At 42.8% G+C, this 18,469-nt stretch overlaps 1 protein-coding gene across 1 annotated transcript in view; it reads left to right on the forward strand.

Moving 5' to 3' along the window:
* LOC120059584 (rho guanine nucleotide exchange factor 25-like) overlaps window positions 1-15,848 on the forward strand; it is a 78,946-nt gene extending 63,098 nt beyond the window's left edge. Inside the window, exons 9-17 of the mRNA XM_039008715.1 lie at window positions 1,976-2,065; window positions 2,922-3,014; window positions 3,713-3,763; window positions 3,988-4,065; window positions 4,581-4,772; window positions 6,797-6,971; window positions 8,126-8,370; window positions 10,944-11,093; window positions 14,601-15,848. Of these exons, the coding sequence (XP_038864643.1) occupies window positions 1,976-2,065; window positions 2,922-3,014; window positions 3,713-3,763; window positions 3,988-4,065; window positions 4,581-4,772; window positions 6,797-6,971; window positions 8,126-8,370; window positions 10,944-11,093; window positions 14,601-14,729 (1,203 nt within the window). The 3' untranslated portion in view covers window positions 14,730-15,848. The remainder of the gene's footprint in view (window positions 1-1,975; window positions 2,066-2,921; window positions 3,015-3,712; window positions 3,764-3,987; window positions 4,066-4,580; window positions 4,773-6,796; window positions 6,972-8,125; window positions 8,371-10,943; window positions 11,094-14,600) is intronic.
* The last annotated feature ends 2,621 nt before the right edge of the window (window positions 15,849-18,469 follow it).

Consider the following 18,469-nt stretch of genomic DNA (forward strand, 5'->3'; position numbering starts at 1 on the left):
ACACACACACACACACACACACACACACACACACACACACACACACACACACACACACACACACACACACACACACACACACACACACACACACACACACACACACACACATTACCACTCCCAGGTTTACCACAGCTGCTCTTCTTTCATCTGACAATTAGTCACACTAGACTGGACCAGAGGAGGAGAGAGAAGGGAGAGAGAAAGAGAGAGTATGTGAGAGAAATAAAGGGAGAGAGAAAGAGAGAGAAGGGAGAGAGAGTATGTGAGAGAAATAGAGGGAGAGAGAAAGAGAGAGAAGGGAGAGAGAGTATGTGAGAAAGAGAGAGGGGCAACTTCAGTTTCGCTTAAAGACAAATAATTGTTTCTTTGTTCTGTTCCTTCCTTTTAATGGGCAATGGCTCAGAGAAAGACATCATCACACATTGATCTTTGTAGATTCCAGATACATTTTCGCCCGTCAAACAGACATATTAATTTGTGCTAAAAGAGAGATACGTTTTGTCTAATAAGGTCGATTCCTGAAGTTTTGTTACCTTCCATTTTGTAACCCCCTCGTTTTGCAAGCCCTTGGTTTTGTAACCCCCTCATTTTGCAAACCCTTGGTTTTGTAACCCCCTCATTTTGCAAACCCTTGGTTTTGTAACCTCCTCATTTTGCAAAACCTTGGTTTTGTAACCTCCTCATTTTGCAAACCCTTGGTTTTGTAACCCCCTCATTTTGCAAACCCTTGGTTTTGTAACCCCCTCATTTTGCAAACCCTTGGTTTTGTAACCTCCTCATTTTGCAAACCCTTGGTTTTGTAACCTCCTCATTTTGCAAACCCTTGGTTTTGTAACCTCCTCATTTTGCAAACCCTTGGTTTTGTAACCCCCTCATTTTGCAAACCCTTGGTTTTGTAACCCCCTCATTTTGCAAACCCTTGGTTTTGTAACCTCCTCATTTTGCAAACCCTTGGTTTTGTAACCTCCTCATTTTGCAAACCCTTGGTTTTGTAACCCCCTCATTTTGCAAACCCTTGGTTTTGTAACCTCCTCATTTTGCAAACCCTTGGTTTTGTAACCCCCTCATTTTGCAAACCCTTGGTTTTGTAACCCCCTCATTTTGCAAACCCTTGGTTTTGTAACCCCCTCATTTTGCAAACCCTTGGTTTTGTAACCTCCTCATTTTGCAAACCCTTGGTTTTGTAACCTCCTCATTTTGCAAACCCTTGGTTTTGTAACCTCCTCATTTTGCAAACCCTTGGTTTTGTAACCTCCTCATTTTGCAAACCCTTGGTTTTGTAACCTCCTCATTTTGCAAACCCTTGGTTTTGTAACCCCCTCATTTTGCAAACCCTTGGTTTCGTAACCCCCTCATTTTGCAAACCCTTGGTTTTGTAACCCCCTCATTTTGCAAACCCTTGGTTTCGTAACCCCCTCATTTTGCAAACCCTTGGTTTTGTAACCCCCTCATTTTGCAAACCCTTGGTTTCGTAACCTCCTCGTGGGATGAATCCTTAAGCTCTTACAGCAGTGTTTCACACTACTTTGTGGGCCTATTTAGAATCTAAAGCTATTGTTAACTGCGTTGTATACTGAAGCAATAAGGCCAGAGGGGGTGTGGTATATGGCCAATATACAACGGCTAAGGGCTGTTCTTAGGCACGAAACAACGCAGCCATTAATCACAAACTCTGGAGGAGCCTTATTGCTATCATAAACTGGTTACCAACATAATTAGAGCAGTAAAAATACATGCTTTGTCATACCCGTGATATACCATGGCTTTCAGCCAATCAGAAATCAGGGCTTGAACCCCTCAGGTCAAAATCAAAGTTTTGCAACACAATAAACTTTTGTTTTGATAATATTTTGAATCTAGTTCAATATGTTCAAAGCAGTTATACTGTGTACTGTACTGTACTGTACTGTTTATTTTCTGATATGTTAAATTGCTATAAGGTTGACTGTCTGTGCGTATGTTTGTATTACAGGAGAGGCGTCTCCACATGTACGTGGTTTATTGTCAGAATAAACCCAAGTCGGAACACATTGTCTCTGAGTACATCGAGACCTACTTCCAGGTTAGTATCTCTTAGCAAACGCACAGCTAAGTCCACCATACATCACTGTTATCTTACTGAAACTCTCGTTCGGAAAATACAATTCAGTTTCATTAGACTCCTTTTGCTGGAATGTTATTTCCTATTGTGGTAATGACAGGTTTGGTTTTAGTAACGTAATATGTCACGTGGGAATAATGCTGTGCTTTGTTGATGTGGTCATGTGAAGGTAATAACATGTCACATTGATGGGTGGTTGTGGTAATGACAGGTTTGGTTTTAGTAACGTAATATGTCACGTGGGAATAATGCTGTGCTTTGTTGATGTGGTCATGTGAAGGTAATAACATGTCACATTGATGGGTGGTTGTGGTAATGACAGGCTTGGTTTTAGTAACGTAATATGTCACGTGGGAATAATGCTGTGCTTTGTTGATGTGGTCATGTGAAGGTAATAACATGTCACATTGATGGGTGGTTGTGGTAATGACAGGCTTGGTTTTAGTAACGTAATATGTCACGTGGGAATAATGCTGTGCTTTGTTGATGTGGTCATGTGAAGGTAATAACATGTCACATTGATGGGTGGTTGTGGTAATGAGTCTGTATGTCACATGAAGACAGGTCATATTAATAATACATGCTTGAGAACATGTCTGTGTGTGTGTCCCAATCCATGGCATATTATACACTATGTAATTATGCCATATTGGATGTTGTAGGAATTCAATGTTATGGTTGGTCGTATTAATGACATTTTGAGGTATATCATATTGATAAACACTGAATGAACAAAACATTAAGAACAGCGTCCTAATATTGAGTTGCACCATCCCCCCAACACCCCCATCCACCCTTTGTGTGTTGGCCCTATCAGGAACTGAGACAACATCTGGGTCACAGACTACAACTCAACGACCTGCTGATCAAACCAGTCCAGAGGATCATGAAGTACCAGCTGCTGCTCAAGGTGACACACACGTACAGTATACGCACACACGCAGGCATGCGCACACACGCACGCAGACACACACACATAGACACGCTTGTAGACACACAAGCACGTACATGCATGCGCGCGTGCAGGCACGCATGTAGACACACACACAAACGCACACACATGTAGACATACACACACAGACAGATATACAGTACATGCATGCACGCGCAGACACGCACAGAAGTCCAGGCACGCACAGACACATACACACAGACACAGACACAGACACACACACAATGACACAGACACAGACATACAAAGACACACAAACACAGAATTACAACGAGTCATTTTTGCTTCTACATTTTTATTTTGACCTCTTCTGTAAGTAAATACTGGCCCGTAACAGGAGTATATGAAGATAATTGCTCAGTGAAACACCATATTTGGTGCGTAACAAAAGTATTTTGACATAACACTTGCAGAGCTGTGTCATGGGAGTTTGAATTGTAACTTCCTGGGCGTTAGAGAGGAGACACGACATAGTCATCGTCCACATCTCTAAAGCACGGATACTGGGGAAATGAACATGGTCATACAACTATCACCTAGTGCCAAGCTTGTACTCTCTCTGGTATTCAAATTGATCTAAGAAACTAAGAAAGCATCTTCCAGATGTCCTCACCTTACATTGACTGGAACTGTCCATGCTGCGTTTATGTGAACAGGACTTCCTCAAGTATTACACCAAAGCTGGGATGGACACAGAAGAGCTGGAGGTGGGTGTTGCTCTGATACAGATCATGCTGTTATTACCAGTTTCTACCATGCATCTACAGCTACTAGTTCCCTAGGAACAGACAACTACTAGAGCATGTGAGGCTCTGTGTTATTTTGTTCTCTCTAGTCAAACAACCTGTATTCAAGATTTGCTAGTTTTAAGGATCTCTCTCTCTCTCTCTCTCACACACACACACACAACCACACACATACACATACACAGAAAGCGGTAGAGGTGATGTGCTTTGTGCCCAAACGCTGCAATGACATGATGAACGTGGGACGCTTGCAGGGCTTTGAGGTAAGACGTTGGAATTTAGGGCTCAGTTTAATCTGTATCGTGGAACTTCAGCTCCATTGAAATGTAAACGCGATGTTCCTGCGTTGGCCAAGACTGCGGACACGTTAAACGCTGCGTATGTCAGCTCAATTGGAAATGATCTTCACATTTCTATAGTGATGAACTTCCGTGGCACAAATTGAATCAAGCCCTAGGTCTCTCTTTATTAAAATAGTTATCACAATTGATGTACTGCACTGTAAGCCAGTGTTTCCCAAACCTCTTCTGAAGTAACTCCAGGCCCAGCCAGTCAATTTATTTGATGTATTCCAGAACTAGAACTGTTCATTCAACTAATGAGGGGTTTAGTGATTAGGTGATCATTTGAATCAGGTCTGCTAATTCTGGAAAACATCAAGTCACTGGCCGGGGGCTCAAGCAGAGGTCCGCTGCAAGCCATATAGTAAATCTCTGTCCTCTATTCATCCTGTGTCTCTTCTCTCCATCTCTCCCTCCATCCGTCCTTTCGTCCCCAGGGTAAGATCACAGCGCAGGGGAAGCTGCTCCAGCAGGACACCTTCACAGTGATGGAACAGGACAGCAGCTTTCTGTCCCGAGCCAAGGAGAGGCGGGTCTTCCTGTTCGAACAGCTGGTCATCTTCAGCGAGCCAATCGACAGGAAGAAAGGGTTCTCACTTCCTGGTTACACCTTCAAGAGCAGCATCAAGGTGGGTCTCTTCTCTTCTTCTAATTCTTCTTCTATTCTCTTATTTAATTTCAGATTAGATTGAATGCAGAAACTTCAAATAAAGTTAGAAACAAAACAATCAAATGTGACCGTTATTAGCTACACTGGCATAACCAGTCAGTGTAAACAAACAAAATGGTTGTCCAAATCTAACGCTGTGTACTGTCGTGTCTTTGGCTATGCCAGATTAATTGCTATGACATACTATTCTATAAAATAATTTCTCCGTAATTAATATTACCTGATTGAACTAATCATGTAAATGTAATTAACTAGAGAGGGACACCACAAAATAATATTTATAGAGCTGTTATCTTCCGAATAAACTCTTAAAGATTTAGTAATATTTTACGTCAATAGCAGTCAACATCAATCGTCATCTTACTTCAGTCTCATCTGAAAGTTGTAAATTCTTGTTTATCTGCAAGAATCCTGGCTAACAAGTTGAATCAGCAATACAAAATTGGGTTTAATTATTTATTTACTAAATAACTAACTAATCACACAGAATCACACATACACAATTAAATCATAACTTGATTACAAATTGCCGTCATAAAGGAAAACGTCCCTGGCGGGCGGAACAGATATGACAGCTTGTTACACAAAGAAAAGGGGCGGGATTTTAGTGAAAGAGCGGGAGACTGGAACATGGGCGAAGCTGTGCTATCGTAAATACAGTATCTTATGCATTCTAAATTACCGCCCATTTGGAAAAGGAAAATGCAATAAATATTTACTCTGAGCTGCGCTTCAGTAGGTTGGTGGTAGATGGAAGACCGTATCGCCAAACCGAGTCCTCTGTCCTTTGAAGAATGTCTCTGGTGGTCACTGGATACGTTGGAGTAACGTCGTTGTGTAGTAGACGGGATACTCGGACTGTCCCTCCTAACCTGCGTTTGTAGCAGCTGTTGCTAACTCAACGGCTAGGAGGTATCACTTCTGTAGTGAATACGAGTTCAAAGTTCATACCATTTACAACCAAAGTTCATGCTGATGTTGGCTTAGTTCTGTAGTTATTATCTGAACCATTCTGACATCGGATCGTCATCCTAATGTACCCGGAACAGGAAGTTATATTTTTGTCAATGGCTTATATAGTGGAGGGAGAGGGGTGTGTCTGAAAAGTTTGTAACCCATGTCTCTTCACAGGGGCGGGCCCCTGGTTGAACAGAGGCCCAAACTTATGAAAACCCAAATCTCTCATTTGGAAGCTAAAATTACATTTCATTTCTTCACAAATAATTTAATATTCAAACATTTGAATTAAACAACAATTCCATGTGAATCCGATACCTCTGATGTTTAGACTTTCCACAGTAGAGTTTATGTCATTCTATCATTGATGAGAATGTGTCAGAGGGCAACCGAACTGACATAATATACCTTAAGTACCACCGCATATGTTCAGTTGGTCGGATTACCAGAATATAGTTCATTTCCCCCCAACTTCTGATGTTCCCAGAATCTCTATGTTAACCAAGGGGTTTTCTTATGTCACATCAGTAGGGAAGAGGAATGGGGGAGGGGGGAAAGAGGTATTTATGACTGTCATAAACCTACTCCCAGGCCAACGTCATGACAGTACCAATTACATAACCACCAGCAGTCCGAGACACATGGACAGGGTTGTGAGTGTTCTTGGAAGTCTCTGAAGCATCTGTGTCTGGTCTTTGTTCAGTGTTGGTGAGGTATTTAATGACTTGCTCTCCTCCACCAGATGGAGGTCAGATGTGGTCTGTTCCAGGTGGATGGAACATTACAGGAATGTTCAGATAGATATGCATCACGTAGAACAAATATGATTGGAATAGGTAATCGTGTCAACTCTATTAATCCCATCAGTAACGTTCACAGGTTTTCCAGAAATTCTGGTTGGAGGATTCACGGATTCCTTCCTTATTCCAGAAAATCTTCCAACCAGGATTTCTGGAAAAGCTGGGAGTTGTGGTTAAGTAACCAGAATTGTGCCACTCTACTGCATACACCTGCTGTGTGTTCCAGGTGAGCTGTCTGGGGGTGGAGGTTCCAGTGGAGGCGGACTGCCTGGTGCTGACGTCACGGGGAACTGATGGGAGCGTGGTACGCTATGTGCTGCAGACCACCTCCCCAGAGGTCTGCAGGGCCTGGGTCGATGATGTGGGACAGATCCTGGAGACCCAGAAGAACTTCCTCAATGGTAGGATAGAAAAACACAACAGCTTTACTTTCAGGATTCATATCTAGACTCCATGCTGCCAAAGTGCTCAATGCTAGGGCTGCAGACCCAGATAGACAAAACCAAACAGTAAACAACCACTTACAAGTTACTCATGTCTGGCCCTTTGGCTTAAGCTCAACTTCCTCAAATGGTCCGATTGGAGACAAACTGATGGCAAAACAAACCTTTACCAGTCACACATCTGATGTTTAGACCTTTCAGCTTTCTTGCCACTTATGCAATGTAAGCACTGAGCAGTGGGACCAAGTCATTGTTTTACAAGTCACAAGTAAGTCTCAAGTCTTAGCCCTCATGTCACGACTTCTACCAAAGTCGATGCCTCTCCTTGTTCGGGCGGTGCTCGGCGATCGACGTCACCGTTCTTCTAGCCATCATTGATCTATGTTTCATTTTCCATTGGTTTTGTCTGGTCTTCTTACACACCTGGTTCCAATCCCATTCATTATATGTTGTGTATTTTACCCTCTGTTTCCTCTCATGTCCTTGTCAGAGATTGTTTTATGGATTGGTGTGCAACGGGTTCTTGTACCCACATTTATTTTATTATGGACTTTGGTTTTGGAGTTGACTGCAACATAGTCTTTATATCCGAAAATAATAATTTAGGGTATCATCTTTCCAAGGGCTCCGTCTGAATTCACCCACCGGCGTTCCTCTGCACTGCCAAGCGCAACATTTTCTCAGCTGGCACAATTTGATTGGCTGCTGTCCGATTCAAACTGTAATCCGTTAAATGAAGGGTTGATGCGCTGCACACTTTTTTTAATAGCGTCATTTTTAATATTTGGCCTTGGGGAGGGTATCAAGTCAGTTCGAGTCAAAAGGCTCAAGTCCAAGTTAAGTCACGAGTCATTGGTGTTAAAGTCAAAGTCGAGTTGCAAGTCACCATATTTGTGACACGAGTCTGACTAGAGCCCAAGTCATGTGACTTGAGTCCACACCTCTGCTGAGCAGTAATGTTAGCCAAAAGCAGTTCAGTATCAAGTCGACTTACACAAGCCATGAAACTACAATTACCAATACTAATAAATTGACCATAAAAAAACACTAAAAATAAAAAAGGTGCCTAGTTTAAGTCCTCTCTCTCCGTCTTCTACCATTCATTCATCCAGCCCTCCAGTCTCCCATTGAGTACCAGCGGAGGGAGAGTAACAGCAAGTCCAACAGCCTGGGCCGGAGCATGAGAGCCCCCCTGTCTGCGGCCAGCGGCCCCCTGCGCCCCCACTCTTCAGCCTCCATCGACCGCCAGCGCCTGCCCTGCCTCCTGTCGTACAACACCTCCCTCCCCATCCTCTACCTGCCCAGCCAGGGGGGAACCTGCCCCCAGAGACCTGGCGAAACAAACACACCCCAGGAGGTAAGGTCACACATTCAAACTGTACACACAGACACACACCCCGGGAGTTAGGGTCACACACATTGCCAGCTGTAAGGGGTCCAGTCACACACACACACACACACACACACACACACACACACACACACACACACACACACACACACACACACACACACACACACACACACACACACACACACACACACACACACACACACACACACACACACACACACCAGTGACCTACAGCTGTCAGACACATTGCTTCTGTTTGACCAAAAATAAGGAGACGCTGCCGTCCCCGTTTAGTTCGCTGTACTGGAATGGGCTCTGGCCACATCCACACTATAGACTACATTACATAGACCACAACATCCACACTATAGACTACATTACGTAGATCACAACATCCACACTATAGACTACATTACATAGACCACAACATCCACACTACAGACTACATTACATAGACCACAACATCCACACTATAGACTACATTACATAGACCACAACATCCACACTATAGACTACATTACATAGACCACAACATCCACACTATAGACTACATTACGTAGACCACAACATCCACACTATAGACTACATTACGTAGATCACAACATCCACACTATAGACTACATTACATAGACCACAGCATCCACACTATAGACTACATTACATAGACCACAGCATCCACACTATAGACTACATTACATAGACCACAACATCCACACTATAGACTACATTACATAGACCACAACATCCACACTATAGACTACATTACATAGACCACAACATCCACACTACAGACTACATTACGTAGACCACAACATCCACACTATAGACTACATTACGTAGACCACAACATCCACACTATAGACTACATTACATAGACCACAACATCCACACTATAGACTACATTACATAGACCACAACATCCACACTACAGACTACATTACGTAGACCACAACATCCACACTATAGACTACATTACGTAGATCACAACATCCACACTATAGACTACATTACATAGACCACAACATCCACACTATAGACTACATTACGTAGATCACAACATCCACACTATAGACTACATTACGTAGATCACAACATCCACACTATAGACTACATTACATAGACCACAACATCCACACTATAGACTACATTACATAAACCACAACATCCACACTATAGACTACATTACATAGACCACAACATCCACACTATAGACTACATTACATAGACCACAACATCCACACTATAGACTACATTACATAGACCACAACATCCACACTATAGACTACATTACATAGACCACAACATCCACACTATAGACTACATTACATAGACCACAACATCCACACTATAGACTACATTACATAGATCACAACATCCACACTATAGACTACATTACATAGACCACAACATCCACACTATAGACTACATTACGTAGACCACAACATCCACACTATAGACTACATTACGTAGACCACAACATCCACACTATAGACTACATTACATAGACCACAACATCCACACTATAGACTACATTACATAGACCACAACATCCACACTATAGACTACATTACGTAGACCACAACATCCACACTATAGACTACATTACGTAGACCACAACATCCACACTATAGACTACATTACGTAGACCACAACATCCACACTATAGACTACATTACATAGACCACAACATCCACACTATAGACTACATTACATAGACCACAACATCCACACTATAGACTACATTACATAGACCACAACATCCACACTATAGACTACATTACGTAGACCACAACATCCACACTATAGACTACATTACATAGACCACAACATCCACACTATAGACTACATTACATAGACCACAACATCCACACTATAGACTACATTACATAGACCACAACATCCACACTATAGACTACATTACGTAGACCACAACATCCACACTATAGACTACATTACATAGACCACAACATCCACACTATAGACTGCATTACATAGACCACAACATCCACACTATAGACTACATTACGTAGATCACAAAATCCACACTATAGACTACATTACGTAGATCACAACATCCACACTATAGACTACATTACGTAGATCACAACATCCACACTATAGACTACATTACATAGACCACAACATCCACACTATAGACTACATTACATAGACCACAACATCCACACTATAGACTACATTACGTAGACCACAACATCCACACTATAGACTACATTACATAGACCACAACATCCACACTATAGACTACATTACGTAGATCACAAAATCCACACTATAGACTGCATTACATAGACCACAACATCCACACTATAGACTACATTACATAGACCACAACATCCACACTATAGACTACATTACATAGACCACAACATCCACCCTACATGTCTAGATCGGGAATCCTTTAATTAATATCCTCATCTGAAAATCTGAAATAATCTGAGATCTCATGACAAACTTTTTTCATGTAACAATAAAGATGAACAATAATTAGTTTGCTCTCAGCTCTCAGTATCTGATGTTTAGTTGTGTTGTGTGTGGTCTTGTGTGTGTGTTTGCAGTCTCCTCTGGTCAGTAGGAACTCCCAGACAACAGCCTCTCAGTCTCACATCCAGCTAGCCTTCACCGACCAGTCTGGCCTGTCTCACTACTCCAGGACCCAAACCCCCCTGCAGTGCCAAGCTGTGTCCAACGGGCTGTATAGCACACAGGTCTACGCACGTACACACACACACAAACACATGCAAGCCCACAGATGCATGCGCACACACACACATATGTGCACATGCACGGACTAGGGTTTGTATAACCCGGTCACCGGGATTTACCGGACAAAATCACTCCCTTTTCTCAGGATAAATAACTGCGAGAAACCAGTAAATTATAAAACAATATTTTTATGAACAGCATGGCGTGAAACGGAACTAGCAAATTACAGTGGCTTGCGCAAGTATTCACCCCCCTTGGCATTTTTCCTGGAATTCAAATTCAAATTAAAATAGATTTTTTTGGGGGGGGTTGTATCACTAGATTTACCCAACATGCCTACCACTTTGAAGATGCAAACTATTCACCCCCCCAAAAATAAGTCAATACTTTGAAGAGCCACCTTTTGCAGCAGTTACAGCTGCAAGTCTCTTGGAGTATGTCTCTATAAGCATGGCACATCTAGCCACTGGGATCTTTGCCCATTCTTCAAGGCAAAACTGCTCCAGCTCCTTCAAGTTGGATGGGTTCCACTGGTGTACAGCAATATTTAAGTCATACCACAGCTTCTCAATTGGATTGAGGTCTGGGCGTTGACCAGGCCATTCCAAGACATTTAAATGTTTCCCCTTAAACCACTCGAGTGTTGCTTTAGCAGTATGCTTAGGGTCATTGTCCTGCTGGAAGGTGAACCTCCGTCCCAGTCTCAAATCTCTGGAAGACTGAAACAGGTTTCCCTCAAGAATTTCCCTGTATTTAGCGCCATCCATCATTCCTTCAATTCTGACCAGTTTCCCAGTCCCTGCCGATGAAAAACATCCCCACAGCATGATGCTGCCACCACCATGCTTCACTGTGGGGAGGGTGTTCTCAGGGTGATGAGAGGTGTTGGGTTTACGCCAAACATAACGTTTTCCTTGATGGCCAAAAAGCTAAATTTTAGTCTCATCTGACCAGAGTACCTTCTTCCATATGTTTGGGGCGTCTCCAACAATCCTTTTGGCAAACCAAACGTATTTGCTTATTTTTTCCTTTAAGCAATAGTTTTTTTGTGGCCACTCTTCCGTAATGCTCAGCTTTGTGGAGTGTACGGCTTAAAGTGGCTCTATGGACAAATACTCCAATCTCCGCTGTGGAGCTTTGCAGCTCCTTCAGGGTTATCTTTGGTTTCTTTGTTGCCTCTCTGATTAATACCCTCCTTGCCTGGTCTGTGAGTTTTGGTGGGCGGCCCTCTCTTGGCAGGTTTGTTGTGGTGCCATATACTTTATACTATCGATTTAATAGTGCTCTGTGGGATGCTCAAAGTTTCAGATATTTTTTATAACCCAACCCTGATCTGTACTTCTCCACAACTTTGTCCCTGACTTGTTTGGAGAGCTCCTTGGTCTTCATGGTGCCACTTGCTTTGTGGTGCCCCTTGCTTAGTGGTGTTGCAGACTCTGGGGCCTTTCATAACAGATGTGTATATATACTGAGTTCAGGTGACAGATCATGCGACACTTAAATGATGTCCACCTGTGTGCAATCTAACTAATTATGTGACTTCTGAAGGTAATTGGTTGCACTAGATCTTATTTAGGGGCTTCATAGCAAAGGGTGTGAATACATATGCCAGGTTACCTGGGAGAAAAGTTATTTATTCTCGGTATGGAACTTCTGTAAAATACCGGGAAACTATTCAACCCTAGCAGGGACGCATGCAAACACACACGCAGCACACACGCAGCACGCACCACACACATAGCACGCACCACATACACAGCATGCACCACACACACGCAGCACACACGCAGCACGCACCACACACATAGCACGCACCACATACACAGCACGCACCACACACATAGCACGCACCATATACACAGCACGCACCACACACATAGCACGCACCACATACACAGCACGCACCACACACACGCAGCACGCACCACATACACAGCACGCACCACATACACAGCACGCACCACACACATAGCACGCACCACATACACAGCACGCACCACACACACGCAGCACGCACCACATACACAGCACGCACCACACACACGCAGCACGCACCACATACACAGCACGCACCACACACACGCAGCACGCACCACATACACAGCACGCACCACATACACAGCACGCACCACACACATAGCACGCACCACATACACAGCACGCACCACACACATAGCACGCACCACATACACAGCACGCACCACACACACGCAGCACGCACCACATACACAGCACGCACCACACACATAGCACGCACCACATACACAGCACGCACCACACACATAGCACGCACCACATACACAGCACGCACCACACACATAGCACGCACCACATACACAGCACGCACCACACACACACATCACACACACAGCGCGCACCATACGCAGCACGCACACACACACAGGCCGGTTACTTTTCCTAGAACCTATTCCCCTGCTTTGTTATGGAAAGCATGCATGCTGAAATGTAATTATATAATTTACACATCACTACATTTCAATCTGCTTTCTAGTTTTATTGTATGTCTTATAGGCATGATCTATCACCCATGTCAAGAACATTTAGATAAATAATTAATAATGGTTCATATAATTATAATTATTATACGCTCATTTACGTTCATTAAAATTTGAAAGGCTTCGGTAAACGCGAATGATTTGTACAGGAATAGAGGAGGAATTTAAGTAGAAGGAATCTGTATCAAAATGAGAGGTAGGCTACTACTCCCCCTGTTGGCCAGAAACAGAAAACAGAATTGTTCTTCAGAATGAAAGAGCATTGGGAATATTGTAGAGGTGTTTTGTCTGAAACAATATGAAGAACCACAGATTGGAGGTGTGTTGCTGTACACTAATTGCTCTATTTAGCCACAACTCATCATCATCATCATCATCCTCCTTCTCTCCTTTCAGACTGGGGAACAATAGCTAGCTAGGTATCCTGTTGTTGACCTCTGTTGAGTGTCTCAGACCACAACCCTCTGTCTTCACTAATACAGACCATCTCTGCTGCTTGTACTTAGTGAGTGGTGCCGACAGACTAACATTGGTTCTGACTAGCTGGTTTGCTGTTCTATGTATGTACTCTGGGCCGCATGGGGCCTATGGGTACATAACAAACAGGAAAGAGGCTGACCCAGAGAAGCAAGTCCGAAAGTCAGAGATGCCTATCAATGGCCTAATTGTTCTCTCTCATGGTGGAATTTCCGCATTGTGTTGTTGTGACTGATATTGTTAACAGAAAAAACAAAACCACAAATGGCTGTTGCTGATATGATGACTCATTTGCTAAGCATCTTAGTTCTTTAACATTTCCCTGAACAGATTTTCTGACATCTAGATTTCTACCCAGAGTTATTCACAATGGCTATAGTAAGGCATATGCATCTGTTCAAGAGAAAAACAACAACATTAACCTAGTACTAGTTATTTAGGTTACATTTCATTCAATCTATCAACATTTCAAGTAAAAACGTATTTTAATCTGAGTGTCCTCCTCTCCCCCAGCAGAGAGCAGGAGAGGGCTGCCGTAGCAGAGTGCTGCCTGGTGAGGCTGGACCTCCTCCTGTATCCATCCCTGGTCCCTCGGCTGGCCGGCGCTCCAGCAACCTGGCCCAGCTCAATGAAGATGACCTATGAACCGTGACCGATGGGAGGAAAACTGGAAGGTCATGGACCTCCACAGCTAGCGCAGAGAGAAGCAGGAGGACCTCATCTAGGCCTAACGTCTGTTGATGCTATTTTAACTTTAGGGACCTTTTAAAGATGGATGGATGACTCTCTTTATGGAGCAAGGACTGGATGGAGGCTGCTTTTTCAGACTGTTACAGGAGGGTTCACTGACATCATGAGAAAAATATCCCAGTATTCTAATGGAATATACAGTATGGGCAGAAATTATAAACAGTCATTAGATCATTTTTTTTGCGATGTGATGCAAGGTTGAAGACATGTGTAGCACCCAGCCAGATGATGCGATGGCTGACTGTATGGAGAAAACTCTATGGACATCAGGTATTATGGTGACTGATGACTTTGCTTGTTTTATTGTTAGGAGAATCTCTATACAGTATCTATTGTACTGTCTATCTACAGGCTGGGGGATTTATTCACAGGAAAATAAAATGCCATGGGGGGGATGGGTTACTGGAGAACTGTGTACATACTGCATGTCTGTAAAATGCGTGTGTGTGTGTGTACAGGATAGGCGGTTGCTCTTCTTGTGCCAACATGCAGATAAAAGGACTCCACCCTGAAGAGAACAGGACTGTCGATCAGAACGGCTCTTTCTCTCAGCTCTCTCACACTGCTGGATTCTTCTATCCCTCCTTTTAAAAGACAACTATTTGTATTGTATCAGGCCATTGTCGAAACATGTCATCATTCCTCCACTAAACAGGGCCTACAGTACACTATGTTGCTGTAGTAGACAATGAGGAGAGAGGGGATGCCAGCTAGATTAATACATTTGATCTGTACATATGTAGAAGCTTGGATTCATCTGTTATAGAAAATAGCTTTTCTGCTCCTGCCGCAGTGTTTCAAAAAGACGAGAATGAGAGAACTCCCATGTTCTCTTTCTCTGTTTGACCAAAGCTGGCTCTTGTTTGATCTGAATATTCAATAATATAAAGGGGCGAGGGAGCCCCCTGGAGGCACTCTGCAGGCGTGGCATCACTCAGACTCAGTCTTTCCTCAGATTCAGATACAGATGGATTCCTTGGTAAGTTCTCAATTACATACTCCTCACATCCTCTCTCCTCGTCTCCTTCTCAAAACCCATTGGAGGAAATGGTCAGAGGGAAGGGACCTCTGGCTTTCTCATCCAATTAGTTTTGAGAAGGAGAAGAAGAGAGAGGACGCAAGGAGTATGTAATTGAGGTCTTCCCCTTGTGTCCTTTGCTCCCATCCTTTCGCTAAACGTCAGAGAGAAAGGAGAGGATTATAAGAGATGGGGAGAGGATGGGAGGAGAGGAAGGAATCGAGCCAGGACTATGAAGATGTGGCCAGAGAAATGGCTATGCCAATGCTTGGGGATAGAGACCAACTGATTTTTCAAATGTATATTTTCTTGACGTCCTCTAGGTACGTCCTAGGAGACATTAATGGGTTGTGTTGAAATATGAAATAAGATGTCACACAGTCGTCTGTCAGTTAAGTCCAATGTTGATGTGCCACAGCTTTCTGCTGTATTTATTCATCTCGGCTGGCTTTTGCTACTGCACACTACTACACACCATACTGTTGGCTCGGGCTTACATTTCTGCTTCTAGATAAAGGAAGACAGTTTAGAGACCGCTAACTACTTGGGTTATTGTGTCAGTTGACATTATGGATAAAAAGTTCTGCATCCTCTGTCCACATCAAAATGAGATGTGTGGCAAAACGGACGTTTTTGAGACGTCAAATAATTCAGTTCGTATTGCCACTACAATATTATTACCAACTGTTGTGTTTAACACATCAAATACATGTAGTTGTGATGTTGTGTATTTCAACGCCCAACCTTTCCTCTTATTAATCAAAGCAAATGACTGTAAACAGAGACAATAAGAGAAGAGTCTGACATCTAGCATGTCCGCTATAGGTGAATTCCTCTCTATGGCCAGTACAGGTCAATATAAGGCTTCCGGATCCAGATGGCAGTCTAATAAGACCTCTGCACCAAAGACCAATGGCTTCGAGTTCCAATGGCACCTCTAGCTATATCTATTTCAAATATCAGCACCGAGGAGAGCCCTACCATGACTGTTTCAATTCAGAACACCATCTCATACAAACCCAGAGTACTCAATGACTACGGGGTGCCGTTTGTAAAGTTAAACAGTGAAGAGTGTCATATTTCAGTGGCAATTATTGATCTAGCATTTTGTGCATGTGACTTAAATATGAAGGAATACCACTCCTGAAATGAATATAGACTAAAGAGCGGAAATATGGGTTATAAAGATGACATATTTGACGGAATAGAATCTGTTGTATTATATTAAATAAAGTGAACTTTTAAATTAAGAATGGCCTATTTTTTATGTAATTTCTGAAGGTATATTCCTCTAACATTGAGATAATCTGAGTATATATGGAAATATATCAGGAGTATTAATACATGGGGATTACAACCGAATCCGTTGAAAATATTGAAGAGGAGTGGGAGAACATTCCACATTCAACAGCCTGATCAACTCTATGAGAAGGAGATGTGCCGCGCTGCATCAGGCATCACACCAGATACTGACTGCTTTTCTGGTCCACGTCCCTACCTTTTTTTTTTAAAGGTATCTGTGACCAACAGATGCATATCTGTATTCCCAGCCATGTGAAATCCATAGATTAGGGCCTAATGAATTTATTTAAATTGTTTGATTTTAACTTGACTTTAACTCAGTAAAATCTTAGAAATTGTTGCATGTTGTGTATACATTTTTGTTCAGTGTATATCTGAATTTAACAATTAATGTCAGTCTCAGTTTGTCTCTTTATTCTAATCTAAAAGGAACGATGACTTAGCCCTGCTCATACAGAAATAACAAGGAGGAATTTCACACGTTGTTAATTCTAGTGCCACATACCCGGCCTAAACTAATAAAAAGTTGACTTTATACAGCCTCTGAAGACAGAGAACCCCTGGATAAGGGCCACCAGATATCTGGTATTCAGAATAAAGGAAGGGTCATCCTGGGCTGTAAAGTAAAGCAGGGCTTGTCCTGATCGTAACAAGCCTGTGACATATGGGGTCTGGGAGGGAGAGAGGGAGGAGGTAAAGGGGGTGAGGCTGGGGAAGAGGGTGGGGTACTAAAGGGTATTAGGCCAAAATCAGAGCAAGTTCCCATCACCTAGGGGGTTAGTTGGTCAGTTAGTTCCCCTCAGAATAAAGGGTAGTCAGTGGGATAGTAAACAGGGGTTGATATTCATCATAAGGCATCTGTGATATAGGGACTGGGGGGCTCAAATCAAAAGGGGCTCAAATCAAAGAGAGTTCCTGTCAGCACAAAAAGGGGATAGTTTGTTGGTTAAATCAAATCTCATTTTATCATATGCACCGAATACAACTGTTGTAGACTTTACAGTGAAATGCTTGAATACGAACCTTTCCCTAGATGCAGAGTTAAAAAGAATAACAAATAAAATAGCAACTAACACAAGAGGAATAAAATAAAATACACAAGAATTGTCACGGCCGTTAAAAGAAGAGGACCAAGGTGCAGCGTGGTGAGTGTACATACTTTTATTTTAATGATAAAACAACAATAAACATACAGAAACGACCGTGAAGCTTAACTCGGCAATAATGGCGCTAACAAAGATAACTTCCCACAAAGACAGGTGGAAAAAAGGGATACCTAAGTATGGTTCTCAATCAGAGACAACGATAGACAGCT

The sequence above is a fragment of the Salvelinus namaycush genome, chromosome 14 (assembly GCF_016432855.1).
Source record: "Salvelinus namaycush isolate Seneca chromosome 14, SaNama_1.0, whole genome shotgun sequence".
In the NCBI taxonomy this organism is placed as follows: Eukaryota; Metazoa; Chordata; class Actinopteri; order Salmoniformes; family Salmonidae; genus Salvelinus; species Salvelinus namaycush.